General features: G+C 35.6%; 5 protein-coding genes across 8 annotated transcripts; 3 read left to right on the forward strand and 2 right to left on the reverse strand.

The window, feature by feature from the left end:
- Window positions 1-6,177: 6,177 nt before the first annotated feature.
- LOC108858568 (uncharacterized) lies at window positions 6,178-9,288 on the forward strand. Its single transcript, XM_018632480.2, has 2 exons — window positions 6,178-8,892; window positions 8,983-9,288. The coding sequence occupies exons 1-2, from the start codon at window positions 6,750-6,752 to the stop codon at window positions 9,285-9,287; spliced, it is 2,448 nt and encodes an 815-aa protein (XP_018487982.2). The 5' UTR covers window positions 6,178-6,749; the 3' UTR covers window position 9,288.
- Window positions 9,289-9,505: 217 nt separating this feature from the next.
- Window positions 9,506-10,039, reverse strand: LOC130496750 (uncharacterized protein At4g04775-like). The gene is made up of 2 exons (XM_056989132.1): window positions 9,860-10,039; window positions 9,506-9,790 (listed from the first exon to the last, which is right to left on the reverse strand). Exons 1-2 carry the CDS (start codon window positions 10,037-10,039, stop codon window positions 9,506-9,508), a joined length of 465 nt encoding a protein of 154 aa, XP_056845112.1.
- A 713-nt stretch (window positions 10,040-10,752) lies between these two features.
- Window positions 10,753-13,874, reverse strand: LOC130496752 (uncharacterized). The gene is made up of 4 exons (XM_056989136.1): window positions 13,008-13,874; window positions 12,335-12,925; window positions 11,260-12,010; window positions 10,753-11,183 (listed from the first exon to the last, which is right to left on the reverse strand). The coding sequence occupies exons 1-4, from the start codon at window positions 13,872-13,874 to the stop codon at window positions 10,753-10,755; spliced, it is 2,640 nt and encodes an 879-aa protein (XP_056845116.1).
- Window positions 13,875-15,018: 1,144 nt separating this feature from the next.
- On the forward strand, window positions 15,019-17,663 carry LOC130495513 (protein Brevis radix-like 2). The gene is made up of 6 exons (XM_056986914.1): window positions 15,019-15,532; window positions 15,613-15,779; window positions 15,852-16,228; window positions 16,618-16,756; window positions 16,825-17,186; window positions 17,267-17,663. The coding sequence occupies exons 2-6, from the start codon at window positions 15,657-15,659 to the stop codon at window positions 17,343-17,345; spliced, it is 1,080 nt and encodes a 359-aa protein (XP_056842894.1). The 5' UTR covers window positions 15,019-15,532; window positions 15,613-15,656; the 3' UTR covers window positions 17,346-17,663.
- A 499-nt stretch (window positions 17,664-18,162) lies between these two features.
- Window positions 18,163-22,387, forward strand: LOC130497096 (uncharacterized). 4 transcript variants are annotated; one of them, XM_056990031.1, is made up of 9 exons: window positions 18,163-18,503; window positions 18,626-18,669; window positions 18,811-19,117; window positions 19,372-19,504; window positions 19,876-20,411; window positions 20,584-20,926; window positions 21,026-21,299; window positions 21,390-21,842; window positions 21,932-22,387. In XM_056990031.1, the coding sequence occupies exons 1-9, from the start codon at window positions 18,320-18,322 to the stop codon at window positions 22,250-22,252; spliced, it is 2,595 nt and encodes an 864-aa protein (XP_056846011.1). In that variant the 5' UTR covers window positions 18,163-18,319; the 3' UTR covers window positions 22,253-22,387. The 4 variants fall into 4 exon arrangements, with proteins under 4 accessions (XP_056846011.1, XP_056846010.1, XP_056846012.1 ...); XM_056990030.1 differs by having other exon boundaries at window positions 18,164-18,503; window positions 21,387-21,842; XM_056990032.1 differs by having other exon boundaries at window positions 18,165-18,503; window positions 21,035-21,299; window positions 21,387-21,842.
- Window positions 22,388-24,474: the final 2,087 nt, after the last annotated feature.

Raw genomic sequence — 24,474 nt, forward strand, 5'->3', positions numbered from 1 at the left:
AAAATTTAATTTTATGATTGACGGAGTTTAACCGGTTTAAGTGAATTTTTAATAGAAATAAATATTCATATAAACTCATTTAGTTTAACGGGTTTTAAATAGGTTATTCGAATAAAAAATATTTATTAAATGTGATTTTACTTAAAGTTAGTGAAGACCATTTTAACCCAATATATATATATATATATATATATATATATATATATATATACAGAATATGTTAAACAATATTTCTTTAAACATTTTTCAAAAAAATTATTCGGTTTTAGTTGCGGGTTGAGTTTGATATTAGTTTTCGAATATAATAATTTAAGAACTGTTCGAGTATATAGATCATGTCTAATAGAGTATGAGATTTTTATTTTTGGGGCGATTGAGATATAAATATTCTTGACTAAATTATGTTAGGTAACTACTAAGTAAATATAATATGTTACAAACTTTAGAAATAAAGTTTTAAAATGGTTTCTGAAATGCATATGGTACAAGTGTATAATTATGCAACTTGACATATTGAATATAGTCACCAAAAATATATTAAATTAAATTAATATTAAACACTAATATAATTATAAACACACACAAATTAAATTAAATCATTTAAAAAAAACATAAAACAAAACATATACCCGCCCTTTAAAGGGCGGGTCAAAATCTAGTGTACTTTTAATTTTAAATGAACTTTGAAAAGTGCATGGTTTGCTTAACAACGCGGTTAATGTTAGATTGGTTTATAAATGATTTTTAAAAGGAAGTACTTCAGCATTGAAGGAGACGGAAAGGTGGGGGAGAGGGGGCAAATTGATGGACTTAGTTGGAAAACGACTCTGTAAAGTTTAAATCATGAGTTAATATTATTGTAACAAGCTTGAATCTAGAAGATTACATGCTTCCTTGCATGTCTCATCATGACTTGTTTTTAGATCAATCTCACTTTATGCCCTTTTCAGGTTCAAGGTGCCTTATATTACTTAACGCCATAAAGCTAGGAATAAAAATACTAATGATCATATAGCTGGTAAAATTAAGTAGGAGAAATCATCTTAAACTTAAGTACGGTATTGAGTTGAGTTTTTATTCGAACAAAAAAGGGTCTTGAGTTGAATTCCAACACCGACGGCATGAATATAACTTTTTTTTGTTAAATGGCTTGTGTGGGGGACTGAGAGAGGGTGGCGCATAAAAATTATTTAAGAGTAATTATAAATACGAAACTGCACACGTGACAAAAAAATTGTAAATTCAATTCAATTCAGGAATGCAACATATAGTTTTGACTTCTGAATACTAGTAATTGACACTTAACTACCAAGAAGTAAATTATTTAGATACGTAACGTGGGAGAGAACAGAGTTTGGTCCCGAAAAAAACAGAGATCATTGTGACTTTGTGAGGTGTTTTACTTATAACAGATAGTATATTAATATGGGAGCTAATATAGGTGTAGCTATATAAGAACAAAGATTCAATCGAAAACATTGAAAAGGAAGGAGTCAAGGAGATGCCACAGATGTGTAAACAAAGAGAAAACAGTGGTCTTTCACGTGGCATGGTAAACAATTAATACCAACTAGATTTTGGTCTTTCAAATAGTAGATATATTTTTTGTTTAACAAACTTTAGAAATTTAATTTTCATATTTGTGTTTTTGTAAAATAACTAATAACATGTTTTAATAATTGTGTTGATGTTGATGTTCTAATAGAATAAGTATTTTCCAGTATCCGATCTGATCATTCATTGCTGTAATTATTTTTCTGTTGAATCGAATTTTGTTACATATAATGTTGTTTTGAAATATGGATAACATTATATTAAAAAAAGTAATAGGTTTTATATTACTAAAAAGGTTTTAAGTCAATTATACTATTCTTCAGTCTAATTATCTAAAAACATATTTTGTCTAAAATAATCATAAAAAATTAAAATTTATATTCATATTTCAAATTAAAATATTCATTTAAAATTGATATATATATATATATATATAATTGATTCAAATAATATGTATATATATCCAAAATTTGTTTTTTACTAAAATATTTTTCAATGACCAGTATAAATAATGTTTTCAATATATATAAAAAATACAATACAAAACTCAATTTCAAACACCAACTTAAAATTATGGTTTTATATTTCACATTAAGTTTTAAAAATATAATATATGTGATTATTTACATGATGGAACATATTAAATAATATTAATTATATAATTATTTATATGATGATACATATAAAATAATATTAATTATATGATGACACATATATGATGTATAATAGTGGCATGTAAAACAAATAACACCATATTTAGAAAAAAATATTAAATAGAAATACCTTTGAAAATTATTTAGAAACATGAATATCAGTTTAGAAAACGAATATAATGTTATTTGGAAATATAAATAGCAGTATGTTAAGAAAAAAAAAGAGTAAATGATCTTATGTTATTAAGAAATATTGGAAGTCCATTTTATTACGAGAAACTATCTATTTGGGTCATCTTTAAAATATATGAAAAACGACCCAATCAAATTACCTAAAACATATTTGTCTAAAATAATCATAAAACAAAATTTAAACTTTATATACATATTTCAAATCGAAATAATAATTAAAATTGATTTATATCAAAAAATTGATTCAAAATATACATGTATTCAGAATTTGATTTTTATTAAAATATTTTCTAATAACCATTATAAAAAATGTTTCAAAAATACAATACAAAACCCAATTTTAAGCACCAATTTAAATTAAGGTTTTTATATTTCACATTAAAAATTTAAAATATAATATATATGATTATTTATATGATGGTACATACAAACTATTATTAATATGATGATACATATAAAATATGATTATTTATACGGTGACACATATATGATATATAATAACGACATGAAAAATAAATAATAATATATTTTGAAAAAATAATAATATATCAAAATATTGTTTGAAATTATGGCTGATAAAAGTACTAAGAGGGGTGTATTGAATCGAGTGTTTTAGGTGATTTGTATCAAAATTAAAAATTCACTATTACTCAAACATGAATTTCAAAAACTTATTTAAAATCCAATTGAACTTGACATTTTATAAAGTACTATGAAATCGGTTGTTGTTGAAGATATTTTAAGTATAGAGTTTTAAAGTTTTTAAATGATTTTAGAGTGTTTGGGTGGAGTTTCTTTGTTAAAAAAATTACAACCCAAATCTCATGATTTTAAGTAATATTTTAGAGTGATTTAACAAAAGTCACTTAAATCTTTGCAATTAATTGAAATTATTTAAAACATTATTAAAAATCAAATCACCTCAAATTTTAGATTGAATACACTTTCCAAAGTATCAAGAATTTGAAATTTGAAATTATAGCTGATAAAATTACTAATCTTAACCATTATTATGTCAAAACATTTCCCAAAGTAACTGTCTTGAATTGTTTTAAATACTTGTAATTGACAAAATTGACAATAAGGGAGATGTATTGAAACAAGAGTTTCAAGAGATTTTGGGATTTTGTTAAAATCTTTTGTTATTCAACTGAAGATTTTTATTTTTTTCTCCAAATCAAGTGTTATTCAACATGGAATTTGGGCAAAGTAACTTAAAATCACTTGCAATTCTCTGTTATTGAATTTACAATTTGCAAAAACTAAATCAAATCCACTGTTATTCAATTATAAACAATATTTAGGAAGAAACTTTTTGATTAAGATTTTAGGAGAGTTTACACTCTTTTTTATAGTTAAAAACAGTCCAATATATAATACCATCTCTACATATGGTATTTAAAGAAGCTTAAAAATTAAAAAGAAAAAAACAAAACATTCAACAAAATAATGCCGTACCTTGTCGAGTAAGAACAAAACGTCATCTTGTTCGGAGGGCCTTCTTGCTCGGTGGGTGATTTCCGCTTCCAGGAAAAATCCATCTCTGAGTTTTAGATAAAGACTGTCACTATGTAGAATCCGAAGTATCATTGATCGACTAAATATGTTTTTATTAGCACGAAGCAGAATATCAAATTTAGATAAAAGGAATTCATTCAATTTCAAACCCAAAAAAAAAACAGTATGAACCTACTTGAAGGAATTCATTCTCCATATTCTTCCTTTTCAGTAAATTCTCCACAAAGGAATTCATTCAACTTCAAACCCAGAAAAAACCAAAGCTCATATGCCACAAAACAACTGCTGCAAAAGGTGAGACTCTCACGTCTCATCCTTAACTTCAAAAATATATAAAAATAAAAGTCAGAGCTTTGATGAATATACAAACTAAAGAATTAGAAGCTTCACATTCACAAAAAGAAGAAAAAAACTGAATGGGTCAGTCTATACAAGGTTTTTCAGTACAAACTCTTCACTGCAGTAGTTTCAATGACTCTTTTTCGCATCACCTCTGGAGATCTGTAACTATTTGAGGCTCTGAGCTTTGGAAGCATTTGAATCAAGCGACGTGTTAACGGAATTGCAAAAGGCATCCATGATCTTGCAAGGATTTCCTCTGGTAGATGTGAAATCAAAAGCCTTGAAGCATGTTGATTTCATCAGTTTTGCTGAACAATCTTTGATGACAACACTCTGCAGTTCTAGGTGCTGGCACTAAATTGGCTCAACAAGAGAGAAACTTGCTGCTGTAACCGCAAAATCATAGGAAAAATGAACATCACTTTCTGCAGAAAACAGTGACTGAAAATTTGCATCAAGTCTTCTAATACATAAACAAACCTTGCAATGTATTTTGTGTGATGTTTATTAGTAACGAGTGAAATTGCAAACTGAAAAAAAAATGAATGAGTTGATAGAGAGACTCGTAAACAAAAAGCAAACTGACAAAAAAACATTTCAAATCACCTAAACAACTCTGAAATTTAGGTGAAAAAATCAATCAAATTATATATGGAATTCTGTTTTTATTTTTAATATTTTATCATAACCACTCTAATAACTCTAAAATCACCTTAAAACACACCAAAATAAAAACACTCTAAAATCTTCTAAAACCCCTAATTCAATACACCCCCTAAGACATATACTACATTAGTTTTTCTTTTACATACTACATCCGGTTTTTTTCTTTGCAATTTGTTTTCCTTTTTCTTTTCGTGGGTTGCAAAATCCGACAGCCAGAATCATTCAGTGTTGCACGTGTCAATCTCTGATCACGGCGTGGATATTTTGCACGGCTTCTTAGCTCTATTTCTCCCTATATTACATGGAAACGGAAGCGGATACGCGGAAGCGGAATCGTGTGGAAGCGTAGAAGCGAAATTTTTTTAAAAAGTAGGAAGTGGAAAAGTATCGGAAACGTATATATATCTCAAAATATATAGATTACAAATGTGTCTAAAAATTATATGATTCAAATTAAAAAAAAATTGTTCATTTATAATAATTTTAAATTATTTTATGTTAAAACCGTGAAACTATACATAAACTAAGTTTATAAGATATTATTAAACTAATTATTTTTTAATATTTTGTAAATAATTAACATAATATATTTGAATATAGATAATATATCTCTAATAAACCCTCAATGCATAAAGACAATATATAGTATTAGTTTTAATGCTTGTGTATATATATTCTCTATTTCACTATTATATAAAAACAATGTTTCTTATATTTTTATTTATTTATGATATTGTATTTTTTTTAAACGGGAGCGTGATTCCAAAATGGAATCGTAAGCTTCCAACGTGTTTTTAAAGAGGCATTTTTGGAAACGCATTGGAAGCGAGATTCCTAGAGCTTCTATAAGTTTCCGATTCCGATTCCGATTCCGAAACAGGAAGCGGATGTCCGACAAAGCTTCCATACAACCTAGATTTCTCCTATATAATTCAAACCTAAAAAGGAAATAATCGGATAAAGCAAAGAGGATACAGTAATTTTGAATTTGCTTGTTCCAAAATTTCACATTTCCAAGCAGTACATTTCTTTTCCAAGCAGTTAGGCTGTGTACTTATTGATTTGGATTTATATAATTTTGTGTTCTCTCTATACGATACAGGCATGACTATGTATGAGTACAGAGATGGATCAAATAGTGTTGTTCCAGCTTTCAATAAATAAGAAAATCCAGTACAAAATAACAAAACTATTGAGAATCAAGTAATCTTAATTTTTTTTTATTACAAGACCGCACACTCACAGATTTTTCTTAGGGAGAATTGGAAAAAAGAGACATATTATTTTTTTTTTTGTCACTTTAAGACTTTTCATACTTTTGGCAATTTTGGACTTATTTTACCCTTGGTTGATGAGAAAAATAGTAAACTTAAATAAAAAAATATACAAAAATATGAAAACTATTAGAAACATAAGTATGACAATTTATATATTTTAAGTTTTTAAAAAAAAAATTGGAATCATATTTTATTTTACTTTCTAACCCAGGTTAGAATACACATTATGGTGATCTATTTTACCTAGAAATCGAAATATAAGTTTATACATCGATATATCCTTGGTATAAAACGTTATGTAGATTTCCTTGTCATATATATCTTAGGTACATTTTGTGACGTTTCAATCTAGCAAGATCTCTTCACTATACCCGAGGTTATATAACGATAAATAACCACAACTCTAAGATATACCTAACGTAGTTTTTGTGAAATTAAGGTCATGTACCTTTTAACTTATGTGACGTCTTAGATAGAATAGGTATCCCACATACTGTACATTGTTAAAGCCTAGGTATGATACGTTTTCTAGGTAAATCCGAAAAATATGGAAACTTCCATATTCGGTTATAGATGTTTCCTAAATCAATCCCCAAATATCTTGGAGAATATTTTCTGCACGATATTCTCCTCCTCCCACGATCTCTTCATCGACGCTCCCATCTTCTATTCTTCTTCCTCCCTATTCCATTCTCTTCTCTCTTCTCTCCATCATCACAACATGGTTCTAATCTATGTTAAATCTGGTGAATGGATGTGTAGTTGCAGCGACCAGTGGAGTTTCATGGTAGACAAAGCAAGGCGTGGTCGAATGATACCATTAGAGACTACTACTTTGTTGGAGCACCTCAAGATCATGGTGTGTGAGGATTATGGCGTGGAACCTGATTCCGTTAATGCAGAGTTCAGCTATGAGATGGTGGATCAAAGAGGGAATCCTCCCATAATAATCAGCAATGATCGACAAGTATCTAACTTTGTGGCCTATGCGAAGAAGGGTTCGTCTACAACCTTGTGTGTCACGTTCGCTAGTAGTGGTGTAAATCAAAAGGAACGCGTCAATATCGATTTGAATAAGGAGCCGTGTGATTCAAGTAATGTTGATGACGAGGAAGATCCTGACAGAAATCGAGCAGAGTTTGTCAAAACTTCAAAGGAGTCTTGCGTTAGAAGGAAGGATCATGTCGCTGGGGATGCTTGCGGTGATGCCGGTTTAAGGAGTGAAAATAATGGAGATAGTGAAAAGGATGATCGAACTTGGAGCGGAGATTTCGTGAAGAAGAATCAAATTTTCAGAAATAAAAAGGTTTTGAAGGCAACACTGGAGATTTGGGCGATGAAGCATAATTTCGATTTCATTGTTAAGAAGTCTACAAAAAAATGGTGGTATATTCGATGTAAGGATGCATTGTGCAACTGGTCTGTGCGTGCGGAATGTCTGGATGGGTCTACATATTTCATGATCAACAAGTGTGAGGAAAGACATTCATGTGCTCCTTCAAAGAAAAGCAAATTCGGAAAGACCGCATCGGCAAGAACAATTGGGAGACTGATACAACATCGATTTGATGATGCAAATGATGGACCCAAAGCAAACGAGATCATTAAATTCATGAGAATGGAGCATAGTTGTGAGATCAGTTATTGGCACGCATGGGAAGCTCGTGAGTTTGCAATTGCAGCTGCTAGAGGTATACCAGATGAGAGCTATGCAAAAATACCAAAATATTTGCATATGATCAAAGAAGCTAATCCTGGTACACATACTGAATATGAAACTACAGAGAAGGGGAGATTCCTCTATCTATTTATCTCGTTTGGGCAATCAGTTAGAGGGTTCTACAATGCAATGCGTAGGGTGATTGTTGTCGATGGAACTTTTCTGAAAAATAAATACAAAGGAGTTCTCCTTGTTGCTACTGCTGTTGATGGTAACTCTAATTTGTATCCGATTGCATTTGGGGTTGTTGATTCTGAGAATGACGATTCATGGGGGTGGTTCTTTAGACAGTTGAGCGTGGTTGTAGATGACTCCAAGGACTTGGCTTTTATTTCTGATAGAAATGCATCGATCGCTAAAGCGATTGGGACTGTCTACCCTCAATCAACACATGGAATTTGCATTCATCACTTGCTGACCAATGTGGTTAAATCGTTTAAGGGAAAGGGTTGGACAGCGTTGGTCGAACAGGCTTCAAAGGCATATAGGTACTCTGAATTTCAGGAACGTATGACCGAAATTTTTGATATGAGTCCAGAGCTCGGAAGATATCTACAGGAGGCTGATGTGCGAAAATGGAGTCGTTCTCTCTTCCCTGGTTCCAGGTATGACATTAGGACCACAAACCCTGCAGAGTCGATAAATTCTCTTTTGAGAATACCTAGAGAATATCCGGTTATTCCGTTGCTGGATAGTATAAGGGAATTTATGACTCGATGGTTCTACGAGCGTCACCTGTTAAGCTCGAAGCATCTTGATCCTTTAACCGTCAAGGTGGAGAAAAAGATTGATAGGAGAATTGTCAAGGCAAAAGGATTTCAGGTTTACAAGATTGACAACTTCAGATCGCTTGTGAAAGGAGACATATATGAATGTCATGTTGATTTGGAGAATAGAACATGCACATGTGGGAAGTACGATATAGGAAAAATACCTTGCCGACACGCCATTCCTGCCATTTATTCACGAGGTATGGAAGTTTAAACACATGAGTATATGACCTATTTTGTTATTTTTCAGCATATAGACTCTACTGAAGCACAAATTTTTGTTGACACAGGTAGAGAAGTACACAGTTTCACTGACGTTTTATACACAACTGCAACTTGGAGAACAGCCTATTCGGAGTCCATTAATCCAATAGCAGTCCCACAGTCTGAGTGGAATGTCCCAGCTGAGGTTGACCTTGCAAAACTTTTACCACCAGAGTCAAGAAAGAGTGCTGGTCGACCAGTAAAGAGAAGGTATGAAACAGTAGAAGACAAGATCAAATCTTCTCAAGGATCAAGCAAGGGTAAAAAGCACAAGTGCAGCCGTTGTGGTAACGAAGGACACAAGAGAGGAACTTGCGATTTACCCATTTAACATTTACGTTTCTTCTTAGAGATCTCCTTATTTCTCTGCTTTTTTTTTGTTTTGTTTTACTCTTAACTACGTCCTTGCTTGACAATTTCGTATTTGCAACACTCTTGAGACATTATTGGTTTTACTAGATGATTATCTCTAAGAAAGAAAGAACAAGAACCATAGTCTAATAATTATTTGAAAGAGAAAACAGAACAAACTGAGGCAGCATATGACCATCATGCATAGGTAATGTACATGAGGACCATCACCAAACAACACAGAAACAAAGCTTTTGTCATCTTTAACTCGGTAATGCATTTGATGGTCTTCTCTTCGCTACGTGCAACAGCATATTCCATCTCATCAATTTTACTCTCATGGCGTTTCAGCATTGCCTCAGAAGCTCTCATTGATCTCTGAAATTCAGAATTGTCAACGAGGAGGACGTCAAACAGGTCTTTGAAGTCTTCAATCTCCTCAACAACTGACTTATCAGTCCATTTGAACAAGTGGGTTTTGTCCTTCATCAAAAACATCGACCAAACAGTTAGATTAAAACGAGGAAAAAAGTATATGATTATAGGACTAACCTTCTCAGATCCCATCGGACAACAATGGAATAATCTTCCCGGATTTCTAACGGTTCTCGAGGTGTAACACGACACAGCCTCACCGCACTTGCATCGTGTGGGAATTCCGTGGTCTTTGGCTACTCGAGCTGTTGAATTGGAAGAAGAATTGATCGAACTCATGATTGAGTCGTTCTCCATATTTGTCGCCGCTGTATATTTCTCTGTCGAAGAAGAATGAGGAAGAAAAGAGAGTAGGTCAAAAAATTAGACAAAACGGCGCCGTTTCATACACCTATAACGTGTATTATACCTAAGGTATATCAGAAAAAAAAACAAAATTTTCGCGTATATCACACTTCTAGATCGTTTGTAGTTTAACTTTGAATCCTCTAAACAAGTGTTACAACATGGATCAAAGAAGGAGATAATTTTCGAAAATTATTGACAATTTTATATAATTAATTATTTAAGTGATCAATCTACATAATAAGTGAATAGATCAGGGTATGTTAAGGTTTTATTTTGGCTTTTGTTTGGTGTTTAGGGGTAATGTTTTCAAAACACTTAAGGGTCTGATTAGGGATAATGGTTTTCAAATAAATTTAGGGTATGTTTAGGGTATTATAAGGGTTACTAAATTTAGGGTATGTTTAGGGATAATGGTTTCCAAATAACTTTAGGGTATGTTTAGGGTATTATAAGGATTACTAAATTTAGGGTATGTTTAGGGTAATGGTTTCCAAATAACTTTAGGGGTTTGTTTAGGGTATTTTAAGGGCTACCATATTTTTCCTAAAAAAAATACTTCATAGAAAAGCAAAGTTAGAGTTATCAATGTGTCATAAAAGAATAAAAACCTAGAGTTTTGCCTCATAATTCAAAAAAAAAACCAAAGCACTAGTTAGACACTATTAGTCTTCTTCCAGATCGAAGACCTCAGACCTCTCCCATGGTGAAGGCACATAGGTTTTCATAACCTCCGCATAAACAGGATCGTGTGTAGCCTCCCATAATTCCACGCCAATCTTCTGTCTGCAACCTTGAATTATTTCGTCATTCACTAAGTTGATGTCGAGACCAAGCAGATGGCATTCCAAGTATTTGAGTGCGTACGCACCGCAATCACAACAAGACTTGTTCAATCTCTTTTGCACAGGCACATCGACGATAGTGTATGGTGACAGGTGTAGTTTCCTCGATCCAGGTGGTGCAACGGCCTTCACTATCCTAGGAATCATAGCAGCAAACTTCTCAACGTATTGCCTATTCTTATTCCCACCGCAATCAAAGGCGAACACTTTTCTTTCAATGATGTCGACGCAGACAGCAATCCAGTGGTTACCTGCGTTGGACAGTATAAAACTTGGATCAGAGAAGGAAATTTAAAATAGAAAACGTCTAGAGGAGAGGATGATTACCATTTACAAACAGAGGACCGTAGAGACGATCAACATCGACGCCCCAAACTTCATTAGTCCGCCCATGAGATGGAATCTCTCCTCTCCCGTATGATAGAAGGAATTCCGGCAGTTTATAGGACTTTTTGTCGGGATGGAAAACGTTGTATGCAGCTTCAAGTTGGAGGCAGAACAAAGCGGTCATAAAAGCAACACGGGTTGGCGCCCAACGCTTCAATGTTGTCTTGACTCGCCATATAAACATAAAGCCATCCATTTCCTGAATATTCACAAAAAAATATAAGTTGCAGCAAAGAAGATGTGCAATGAAGATATTGAAACAAATGATTACCTCGTTTCCAAGCCATTTTCCTGCGCATACTATCCTTTGTGCGACAGTCATATTGAAACACAAAGGACCTATTTGTAAAGGTACGGGCTTCATAGACCATTCGTGGAATCCTTGCCATGATTCTTCAGAGAAATAATACAGCGACGACTGCGGAGAACCATCTTGGGGCAAATCTTCATCGGTAAGCTCAAGTCTAGACCATTTCTTCCACTGTGAGGGTTGAACTGTATTGTCTTTACGAGCTTTAGCCTTGCTCGAACCTCGAACTGAAGTCATTGGAGTCCACCAGTCATCTGCCTTGGCTGTCTGAGATGGATCAAAGTCGGTCACATGAGACGCCTGAGAAAGCCCTTCGACGCCTTGCGTACTGATTCCACGAAAGCTAGCCTCTTCTTGAGTGAAATTAAGATCCACTGGACTCTGTGAAAATAAAAAAAATTAAACCAAAATTTACACAATTATAATACATACCAAGCTCATAACCAAGGATCATATTTTTAAAAAAGTTTCACAACAATTGCATTACAAAACCATAAGACAACCATTACATAATTCCAATATTACACATAACAAAATACATAAAGGACTGATGAAATACATCGTTCCAATATTACACATAACAAAACCATAAAACAAACAAGACACTAAACCAAACCGAGACCTTAGCGATGACTAACAAGTGCAGTCACAAACAAACAAGAGAAAATAACATTAAAGGAGTGATGAAGACTAGTTGTTCTTTACCCCGCGTGTGGACCTCCTCAACGATGGCTGCTGGGTCGTCGTTGTCTTGCTCGGAGAAGGCGTCTCTCCATCCTCAACTTCAACGCGGGGTTCCTTAGTTGGAGCTTTTAGCCGATGTTCCAATTGCTCTAATTTCTCATCCATCTTCTTCTCCATCCTTTGCTCCATTGCAGAGATACTCTGCTCAAACAACTGCGCCATAAAAGTCTTCATGTCTTCATTAAAAGATGGTTGCTTCGATCCACCATTGAGAACCTTATGCTTCCTTTTTTCCATACCACGATCTGGAAGCCTTTTCTTACCCTGCTTTGATGTATCGCCTAGGCTCGTTGATCCTCTTGGAGTCTGAAAAGTTTCATCACTCTCATCTGTCTCAGCTGCTTCATCATTCACTCCCTCTTCACCAGGCTGATCTAGAGATTCCTCTACAGCTTCTTCGAAATCCCAAACATGCTGAGTGAAGTCATTCTTTGCGGAAATCAGCTCCATCAGACCCTTGATTCTTTCATCCTCCACATCATCTCTGCGGAAATCAACACTCTGGATAATATCCATATTCCCTGTCGATGAGATGAATGGATACATGTCATCCTACACAAAAAAAAATAATGAAAGTTAGATCCTACAAATTTATTTCAAACCTGATGGAGTCATAAAAACAAGTGATACTTACCTCAGCTGTAAAAATCTCCTCCAACCGATTGATCTCTTGATATGACACCTTTCCAGCTCCCATCCAGTTGATGCATCTAGGACCATCCGCAAAAGCTTTGTCCAGTTTCTTACCACAAAGCTTTCCAATCTTTGGTACAGCTTCCATTGCCCAAATCTGCAAGGCGTAGGAGAATCCATCTAAAACATAACTACTTGTCTTCTCCTTCAGTTTGTAGCGGTTCTTGGCTATTGACTCGCAGAGAAGATCATAAGAAGCAACTCCCCAAGGATACTTTCGAACCTTCTCAAGATCCATGACCACCTTGATGTATTTGAGAGGGATATTCTGCTTCTCATCTCTCGCTAAAACGACACAAAGAATGAAGGCAAGGTAGATCAGCCGTATGCGATCTGCATTCTTCCACTTCTTGACAGAGTCCTTGTCCTTATTCCACAGATCGAAGAGTGTAACTGTCTCGTCTTTCCTCCTCAAAACCCTGCTCCAGAAACCACCATCAAATTTCCACTCTTCAAACTCCGAAAGGGAGATACTCGTGTTGCACTCAAACCCGGTTACTGCGTGGTACTCTTGAAGTGAGAATCGAAGTGGTCTCCTCGCAAAGACAAACCAAAGCTCGTGAAGCTTGTAAGTCACCAGCTCCCTGCACAAGAAGCTGTGTACCACTCTCGCCGAGTACCCGAGACCGTTTTCATGAAGCTTAAAAATCTGAGCAAACACCGGATCTTTCTTCACAACATCCAGCTCCTTTGGCATCCACGCTGTGAACTTCTTAATTATGTAGTCGATCCTGCAGTTGTTATTGATCTGAGACACCTGAGGCTCTTCGCCCTCCTTAAAAAGCCTCTTTGGTAACTCCTCCGACATATCTACAAGGCATGAGATCATCATTAGTTCAATTTGTAAAATATCAATAACAAAGTAAGAAACAAACAATAACCATTTTTCCAATCAAAGAACAACAAACTAACAATCGAAATAATGTGGGTAATGAGAGCAGAAACAAACAAAATCCTATTCTAGAAGCATTTTTCCAATCGGACAACAACAAAGTAAGAATATAAACACTACAAGAACAACTACTCTACATACAAATCGGACAACAAAAGCCCTACATATCAAAGAACAACTACTCAGCTACAACTACTCTACATTACAAACTTATAAACCTCAAGATCAGACAACAACTAAGCCAACATATCAAGAACAAACTAAGCCGAAAGGTAAATACAATCGAAAACATTAATATGTAAAGAGAAAAGCGTGGTGTATAAGATTATAAACCAACAAGTAAATTAATTTACTTTAAGAAAATATCCAAATCGAGAATCACAAAATCTAGGTCAAAATCGACAATCACAAAATCTAGGTCAAGAAATAAAATTGAAGTAATCGAAAACAACTGTGAAGAAACCTCCTAATATTGACGAAATTGATGGAAGAACCCACCGATTTTGACCTTACCCGATGAACAACTCAAACAAGGAAGTATTGATTGTGTTCTTTCGGTGTGGTCGAAGAGGAAGATGAGGAACAAGAGGGTAGGACTTTTTGTAGGAGAGATGAAGAGAGCGTTGGAGAGGAGAAGGATTGAGCAGGAGAAGAGATGAAACTAGGTATCAATCGCCATAGATGGAGCTCGGCGGAGAAGAAGGGTGAAAAAAAAAATAGAAAGGGGATCTAGGGTAAGGGAGTAAATCGATGTCCCTTTGAATTTTTTTTTTTTTTACTTTTTGAGTTTTACTTTTTTAATTTATTAGTAAATCTAAATGCATTTAAAATTAATTACGAAAATCTAAAAAATATATTATAAATCTACTTAATCAATAATTAAAGGGTATTAGGGTATTTACAAGGTTTCAAAATCCTATTTTCCTAAACAATCTAACTAAAATCCTAATGTGACAAATGGGAGAAAAAAGTGGATCTATTTCCCAATTTTCTCTTTTTCTTATTACAAGACCGCACACTCACAGTTACCATTTATTTCCCTTCACCCATCAAATTTTTTTCTGTAAGCGACAAAACACACATAAAATCAAAAACGTGGTAAAATCTCAGATACTAAAACTACAATAAAAAGGGGAAGAAGAAGAAGTAGGAAGGAACACAAAGACACCACGACTTGTGCGCAAAAAACTTTCGCACTGTCCAACGATCTCAAAGTCTCTCTCTCTCTCTCTCTCTCTCTCAACCTAAACCCTTTTCTCGCATGTTGCTTGCTTGTGAACTCGGATTCGCATTTCACAAAAGAGTGTCTCTCTCGTTCAATCTCTCACCAGTCAAAAAAGGTTCACTCCGCAAAGAACGGATCCAAGAGATTTTTTTATTTTATTTTAATGCAGAACCGTTCATAACTCTGATCTGCATATCCTCTCTGTCCTAATCTTACGCTGCCGTAACGGTTTCTCCTCCTTCCCCTCCCTCTACCAACCTTCCTTCAATGGTAGTGATACACTAGTCTAGAAACCAATTAATTTTAGCTATAGCTGCAAGTGCAGTGGTGGAGCTACATTTGCATAAAGGTTGAGTCTTTATTATGTTTTGTCTGAAAAAGGTTTTAGATTTGAGAAAGTGGTCTAATGGGTTTTGCTTATATCTTCAGGCTTTAATCCTCAGGAAGAGAGAGAGACAACGATAGAGGGAGAGATGCTCACGTGCATAGCTTGCTCGAAGCAGTTAAACACCAACAACGGCGGATCTAAGGAAGAAGACGACAGAGTTCTTGGAACTCCCAGGTCTAAGCAGACCATCAAGTCCCTGACGTCACAAGTAAGATAACAACAACACTTCTTTTATAGCTCTGTTTGTTTCTTTTGAGACAGAACCATGTTTTGGTTTCAGTTAAAAGACTTGGCAGTAAAAGCATCAGGTTCTTACAAGAGCTGCAAACCGTGCTCAGGCTCTTCTTCGAACCGGAACCACCACCGTGGTTCAGATGCTGCCGCATCACCTTCTGGGAGGTTCCATTACGCGTACAATAGACCTGGAAGAAGCGGAAGCTCGACGCCCAAGATTCTAGGGAAAGAAATGGAGTCAAGGCTAAAAGGGCTTTTGAGCGGAGAAGGCACACCTGAATCATCCATAAGTGGTAGGACAGAGTCCACACTGTTCATGGAGGAAGAGCTTAAAGAATGGGTTGCTCAAGTGGAGCCTGGTGTCCTCATCACTTTTGTTTCGTTGCCTGAGGGAGGGAATGATCTCAAACGGATCCGGTTCAGGTTAAGATGAACTTTTTAATCCATTATGTTTTTTGATTTGACTTGGGAGATAGAGAATGTATGTGTTTCCTGGAGACAAGCTTATGAGGAAGTACAAGTTGATATTAAAGATAGAGATTTATGTTTTGGTTGTTGAATCCGATCTTTAAATGGAGACTCCAAGAACAGTTGTGTGTGGGGACTTTTAGTGAAACTTGTACATAGGTGGGGACATGTAATGAGAGTAGCTAACTAACTTTCTTCATGGCATCATCAAAGAAGGGACACTTTTAGTTCTCATTGATGATTAGAACATATGTTGAGTTACTGTTCAATTGATTGGTGACTAAGACAGATCTTCATTTGTTGATTTTTTTTTTATTTTAATAAAAATTTCTGTTTGCTTGTAGCCGTGAGATGTTTGATAAAGGGGAAGCTCAGAAATGGTGGGGGGAGAATTTTGAGAAGGTGATGGAGTTATACAATGTGCAGCAGGTTAATCAGCAGAGTGTCCCGGTTCCAACAGCTCCTCCTAGATCCAAAGATGAGGTTTACACTCTTCCTGAACATCCATTCATTAAAAACATGTCTTGATTCTTTAATTTGGTGTGTACCAGTGCTCTAGCAAGAACAGTCCTGTAACTCCACCGTTACACAAAGAATGCCCTCGAGGAAAAGGCTCACTCGCTCACCAACCAACAACACAGAGTCGGTACCGTGGTTCGTCTGGTCTTGCAACGACGCCGAAGCTCTCTACTAATAGCATAAGTGGGACCAAAACCGAGACATCATCATCGGTTGATATGTCCGCAGGAAGTAGTGGTTCAGAGGAAGATGATGAAGATCATTCAGAGGAGGTTTCTGTAAGTAACGCGAGTGACATGGAAACAGAATGGGTAGAACAAGATGAAGACGGTGTTTACATCACAATCAGAGCTTTACCAGATGGGAGTCGTGAGCTTAGACGTGTTCGCTTCAGGTAAAATAACAAAAACTCATTTTACCCTTTTGAATAAGGAAAGCACTTGACAGCATTTGCTTCTCTTGTTGTTGTTGTAGCCGAGAGAGGTTTGGAGAAACGAAGGCAAGATTGTGGTGGGAAGAGAACAGAGCTCGGATACAACAGCAGTACTTGTGAATGCTCTCTGCAACAAAGAATCTGACATAGCAAAAACCAAAAGCATTTTTTTTTAATTTTTTTTTTTCAAAAATGTTTTTACTTTTTTTTTTTTATAACCGTGGGGGGTTCCCAGACGATAAGCCCAGACTAATTCCCACGAGGCCTTCCATCCGGGCACGCACGGTTATAGACGGGAAGGTGGCCAAGACGATTCGAATCCAGGGCGGGCACTCCAGCTGGAGTTCCATTACCACTAGGCCAAGAGCTCTTGGTTAAAAATGTTTTTACTTGTAGAAAAGCTATACATTTTGATGGAATACAACTCTTTTGGTTTGAGATAATGCATATGCAACCATAAACTAGTCTATAATCTCAGTTAAAACATGAGATTTGAATTTTAAATTAAAGAATTCCACTGAAATATTCTAAACTCACTGAAAATCTTGTAAAATTCACAAATTATTTTGATTTTTTAAATTAATAGTTTAACTACATTTTATGCCAAAAATTTCAATTATATTGAATTTTAAAGGAATTAAAATTTGTTGTTGAATAACAAAGAATTTTCAGTCAGAAAAAAAAGAAAAAAAATCGTTTAAAACAAATCAAATGAATCATCTTTTATTTAAAAAAAAACATTTTGAAATAAGTTCAGTTACATTTGATGCCGAAAAAGTTCAATTATAATCGAATTTTAAAGGAATTAAAATGTATAATTGAATAACCAGGAATTTTCATTTAAAACAAATTCAAATGAATTATCTACAAGGTTAAGTTAGTCATTTCCCATCTATCCAGTTTCTGATTTTCCCTTCCCTCTTGACACGTGGCAACGACTGCTTCTCCTCGTCTCTTCTCCGTATTCGAAACCCTAGAGCTGCTGCTGTTTCTCAATTTAGGGTTTAAGAGTCTCGAATCACTCAGCAACGATCTCTCACTTGCGCGGATCATAAAATTCGTTTTGCTATCGATCCTTTTGATTCGATCGGTAAATGGTGTCCGAGTCCAGAACCGGCGGTAATCGGGTGATGGGACCCGACGACGAAGAAGAACAGAGGAAGGTGATTGAATCGATTAAAGAAATCGTGGGAAACCACTCCGACGCAGATATCTACACAGCCTTGAAAGAATCTAACATGAGCGCCGACGAGGCTGTTCAGAAGCTGATTCATCAAGGTTTGCTCTGTCATCACAAGAAATGCTTATGTACAATGATGTTAGATTGGTTATATAAAAGTTCTGATTTTTTTTGGTATTTGATTCTGAAAGTAATCCTCTTTGCTGGTCTCTTTGTACAGATCCATTTCACGAGGTGAAGAGAAGAAAAGACAGGAAGAAAGAGGTAAAAGCTCACAAAGAAAGGGACTGACTTGTTTGTTGTTCAATAGTGCTAGTAGTGCTTGTGTTACATAGGGTGTTTTGCAAACCTCTGTCCTGTGTTAACTCTATTTTTTTTTTTGTACTGATTGTCCTTTGGCTTCAGGATGCAGTAGTAGTGGTTGAGCCTGCCAACGTAAAGAAGCCTCTTGAAAGTGTTACCAGTGAAGTGAAAATTCGTACACAGTCTGAGCATAATGTTGTTCGGAGAAGAGGCTACAGTAGGAATGTCTTCCCTAGGAACGCTGCTCCACAAAATGCATTTCCTAGGAAACCTCTTGAGAGTGTTACTAGTGAAGTGAAAGCTCGCACACAGCCTGAACATAATGTTGTTCGGAGAGGAGGCTACAGTAGGAATGTCTTCCCTAGGAACGCTGCTCCGCGAAATGCATTTCCGAGAAATCCTGCTACTGGTAAATCAACTTGATGATTATATTCTTGCCCGTGTCTTTCGTTACGCCTGTGGCACTATTGGTTTTTATTGGTTTTTGAATAGATGTCAAGTAAAAATAGGAGAAACTGGGTTGTAATGCATGTCTTAAATTTTATTGATTTTTGAATCTTTGTGATTGGCTTGAACCCTCCAAGTATCATGTACTGTATTGGCCACATTCATCTACACATGCTGTTTTGTATGTCTGAATCTGTTTGTTTCATGTTAGTGCAGGATCCAAGAGAGAGTTTCGTGTTGTTAGAGACAACAGGTTTAATCCAAATGTTGATGGAGAGTTGAAGCATTCCTCCGCCCAGTCTTATGGATCAAATATTAGCAAGGTAGTGGCCACTGAGAACAAAAAGGGGTATGTTTCTATCACTGACTTGGCTTGTTTAATTTATTTTTATACATGTTCAATAGCATGATGGTGTGATACTCTTTAACGGTTGTTTTAATGTTACTATAAGAGAGTTATGTCGCTGTAGCTATAATTTTCCAAAACGAATAAGTTAAGTAAGACCCTTTTAAGACAATAAGAAGCATACATTAGTTTTGTAGTATTGGATCTTGGTAGACGGAGACAATACTGCTTATATGCACAGTTCACTTGTAGGCACTAGGCATCCTATTGCTGTTTTAGTTTCCCTTAACATGTTATCTTATGATTTCGAGACAAAGGTTTGCTTGATTAGATGCGGAAAATAAGATTGTCGCTCTATTTTCATTGTTTGCCAGCTCGACAGGTGGTTTAGACAATCATCATTCTTCTGGGGCTCAAGGTTTTGGCCAAGATTGTAATGCAGCAACAGATGTCAGACTCAGAGATACTGAAGTTGCTCCATTGCACCATCCTACCAGAAAAGAACTCTCTGATGGAAAGGAAACATCCCGTGGAGTTACATTGCCATCAACCAATTCAGTTCTTGGTGTATATCCGTCGTCCACAGATCCAGTTCATGTACCGTCTCCTGTTTCTAGATCATCACCTGTGGGAGCTATTAAACGTGAAGTAAGAGGTGGAGGCTTTGGTGGAAAACCTTCTGAAAGTATTGGTAAAGATCCATCTCCTGGTGCTTTGTCAAAAATTGGGACTCCAAATGCATATCGATCATCTTCCCCAAATTCAAAGATTAATCAAGTCAGCCAAACTACTCCACGGGAGTCTGTTTTGCCCAGCGGTGTGGAAAAGAATAGGCCTCTTTTGAACAGGCAGCGTGGGAACAGAGGAAGCCAATATGCTAGAACACAACAAGTTGCTGGCCATTCAAAAGGTAATTTATATGCAAGTATTAATGACTGAATATGTTGTGCCATTTTGACTTGGTTCCTGCCAACCATATTGCTTAAGGAATCACTATACTTTTGTGCATGTAGCTTATTTTTGGTAGCTATAATTATTTTTCAGGACTGCTAATAATCTTTATGAACGTGTACTTAATGCAGGGGTCTCACAGAACAAGGAGTGGAAGCCTAAATCGATTCAGAAACCCGTTGAACATAACCCTGGAGTAATTGGAACACCAACCAAGTCTCAGGCTCGTAGCCCTGCTGATAATACTATAAACTTGGAATCAGAGGCTGTTAAGTTGCAAGATAATCTTTCACATGTTCACATCAGTGGAACCCAGAACGTCATCATCGCAGATCATATTCGCCTCCCAGAGACTGACCGATGTCAGCTTACTTTTGGTAGCTTCGTTCAAGATTTTAGTTCTTCAATGAATTCAGAACCTGCTGCTTTACAAGAATCATGCTCTTCAGAAGAACTCAGAGAATCTGATCGTAGGTAAGTTCTAACAGTTGGTGGTATTGTTTGTTTTTTTTTTGTTACATCTCGAGTAAAGTTTAAGATCACTTGTATCTTCCTCAAGTAACTCGGTTATAGTGTTTGCAGTTCGCCAATTACTTCTCCAGAGGCTTTAGAAGATGGTCCAGGGGTTAAGCCTATCGATATTCCATCGGAGAAACTATTGCCGGAAGAGGAGGCTCATAGACCTGACAATTTGGATGAGTACTCGGAAGTTCAATTGCTCAAAAGTGACACTCTCGTCCCTTTCCAGCAGGCATATGGTAAACACGGTAGTTATGACTTCCCGTATTTTGGTCAGACAATGGACGAAAACGTACGAGGACAAGGATTACCATCTCAGCAGCAGGAGGTAATTTCTGTTACTGCTGTTGCTGCTTGCTTCTCTTTCATTTCATTGGCCAAGAAAAACTAACTAGGTATGCTTTTGCTAATGCAGCAGGCATTTAGTACTCACATGGTGAATAACGCTCCTCCATCTACGATTCCCATGTTGCAGCAACAACAACAGCAACAGGCGTCAATGCAACAGCAACAGATGTATCCGCAAGTACATGTTTCGCATTTTCCCAGTCTCATGCCTTACCGTCAGCTCGTCTCCCCACTCTATGTTCCCCAGATGCCCATGCCAGGCTACTCAGGTAACCCAGCGGCATATGCACACCCTTCAAATGGCAATAGCTATGTGCTGATGCCTGGAGGTGGTTCTCATCCCGGTTCAAATGGTGTTAAGTATGGCATCCAGCAATTCAAACCAATACCAGGTGGTCCTGCGGGTTTCGGAACTTACAACAGTCCTAGTGGGTATCAGATTAGTCCTCCCAACGCCATGGGACTTGACGATCCATCTCGCATGAAATACAAAGATGGAAACGTTTACGTTCCTAACCCTCAGGTAAGGGTGTGATTATGTTCCTCTTGAACCTCAGTTTTTTTGACCCGTTATGCTTTATATCTGATTTGCCTCTTTATGGGACACAACAGGCTGAGACTTCTGAGATTTGGACGCAGAACCCAAGAAATCTTTCAAACCTTCAGTCTCCTCCATATTACAACGTAGCTGGACAAACGCCTCATGGTGCTTATTTACCATCCCATACATCACATCCATCCTTCAACGCCCCTGCAGCAGCAACACAGTCATCTCAAATGCAGTTCCAGGGTCTTTTCCACCCGCCACAGCCTGGTACTATGGCAAATCTGCACCACATGGGACCTGGGCTTGGTGGTAATGTCGGAGGAGTCGGGGTTGTGCCCTCTCCTCCGCCTCAACTTGGTCATCCGAGTTGGGCAGCAAACTTCTGAAGAAAAGTCTAACCTTTCTCTACTTGTCTAATGGATCATAATAGCTGAAAGCAAATGCTCTGTTTTTCTTTGTGAAACGGCCAAACTCTGTTTTTTTTTAAGTCAATGAATGCATAAAATGTTCCCAGCTCTCAACAGTCATCCAGTAAATGCTCTGTCATTGCTTCTTAAACTTCTACTGTTGCTATAGTTTCTCTCAAAAGTAAAAAAAAGTAAATAGCCCTACAAAGCATGTGATAGTGTCAAGTGTGGAACCATGGGACTTGAAACATTGTTGCTTGCTGAGTGTTTCCCATTGTCAGTGTTCCCTAAGTATTAAAACAGCATTGAGAGGCTTGTCTAGTCGTTGAATGCTCTTCTTTCAGTTATGTGTGGCTTCTATCTAGATTTCTTCATATTCCTTATTAAATTCTTGAGAGTGAATCATTAGTTGTTGAGCTCGACCTAACTTCACCTCAAGGCTGTATAATACATTATACATAAAACAAATATTCCTGATAAGAACTTGTTGAAGCTAAGCTTATAGGTTTTGATTAGGTCATTGATTACTTTTGTTTTTTAGGTGTCATCGCACATTGTATCATCATAACAACAGAATCTAATTGATTGTTTTGTTGACATATTTAGATAACTAAATACTTAGTTTGAGGAGGTGGGTCTAAAGCAAGGGGCCAACTCCTTTGCTTAGGGCCTAATTCGTACTTACTTTACTTGCTCCTCTGGTTTAATAGGCCAAAGCTTTGTTATCTCCTATGTCCAACCTTATTGAGAAATGATTACTCTCTATTAATTCCTTAAACTCAATTATTTGGAGGTAAACAAATAACACTATTTTGTTTCATTTTGACTAGTCTGGTAAATTAAACGTGGTCTTAACTGTTGAGTCCACTCAATGTTAATAATAGTTACCACACAAAAGTAAGGGTGGCTTGAGATTTCTGAAACTTTGTTGGAGATCATGAAAATAAAATAATAAAAAATAGTTTTTTTTTGATAGAGAATAACAGAAAATAGTTGAGGGTAGTATTTCACAAATATTAATTTAATTTTAGATTTATTTTATCTAATAAGTCAAAAGGGCCGTGATTGATTGGAGGATTTAAAAGAAGTTTTTAAACTATTACATGGATATTTCATGATTTTAAGAATCACTCAATATTTATATTAATAATTCCTTTTAATTGTTTTTGAGAATTTCTGACTCATTTTAGCCAGGGATGGAGACATTCTAACTCCTACCACTTTGGTTAAGTTAAAGGCTTGTTAGTTGATAAAAGGCTAATTAAAAGTTTGTTTGTTGAAACAGAAAAGATGAATTTTCTCCTAACAAATCAACTTGAGTTAGTTTTATCGAGACGTAATTGTAATGTTAAAAAGAAAATCCCTACAATAAAAGGTTTGAAATGTTGTTGGTGATTGTCAACAAAAGGACATGTCAAATTACAGATTATAGTGGAGAGTGATTTATAGGCAAGCATACAGCAACACTGTTGTATGTGGTAACTCGATTGATTGGTCTGTTTAAGCAAAATACGAATATCAAACGTATCTATTGAAGTACTGGACCGTGTGTGCTCTCTAGCTATTTTGATTTAACCGGAATTTGCTTTCTTGGTATTGCATTGCACCAACTCTAAATCATGACTAGATCTTGACCCGTGCGACCGCACGGGTATTAATTTTCAGTTTTAGTTTTTATTTATTTATACTAAATAGTATATTTATAATATTTGATCGTTTTATATTGACTAAGTTAGGGATGAGTATTTGGGTATCCACTCAAATTCGGTTAAAATCTATTCGGGTTTGAGATTTTGAGTTTAAAGACTTTAACTCTATTCGGGTATTTATAAACTTTGGTTCCGGTTTGATTTGGATCTTTGCGGGTTTGATAACCCGTTTAAACTATTTTAAAATTTTTAAAATTTATATATCTTTAAATATCTTTAAATCTAAAAAAATATAACATGTAAATTTGAGTAATGTAAGCTAAAGTACCTAAATTAAAAATTAAAATAGGTTTAACTTGAATATTTGGATGAAAAATAAATATATATTTTAAGTATTTTTGGTGTTTTGATTATTTTTTATCTACTTTAGATGTTTACTTTTGACTATTTTTATATTTCAAATATTTAAACAACTTAAAATAACTTATATCTTGGATATTAACTCGAAAAATAGCTAACATATTGAAGTATATAAATATGATTTAAATACAT

Source organism: Raphanus sativus, chromosome 6 (genome assembly GCF_000801105.2).
Source record: "Raphanus sativus cultivar WK10039 chromosome 6, ASM80110v3, whole genome shotgun sequence".
Classification (NCBI taxonomy): domain Eukaryota; kingdom Viridiplantae; phylum Streptophyta; class Magnoliopsida; order Brassicales; family Brassicaceae; genus Raphanus; species Raphanus sativus.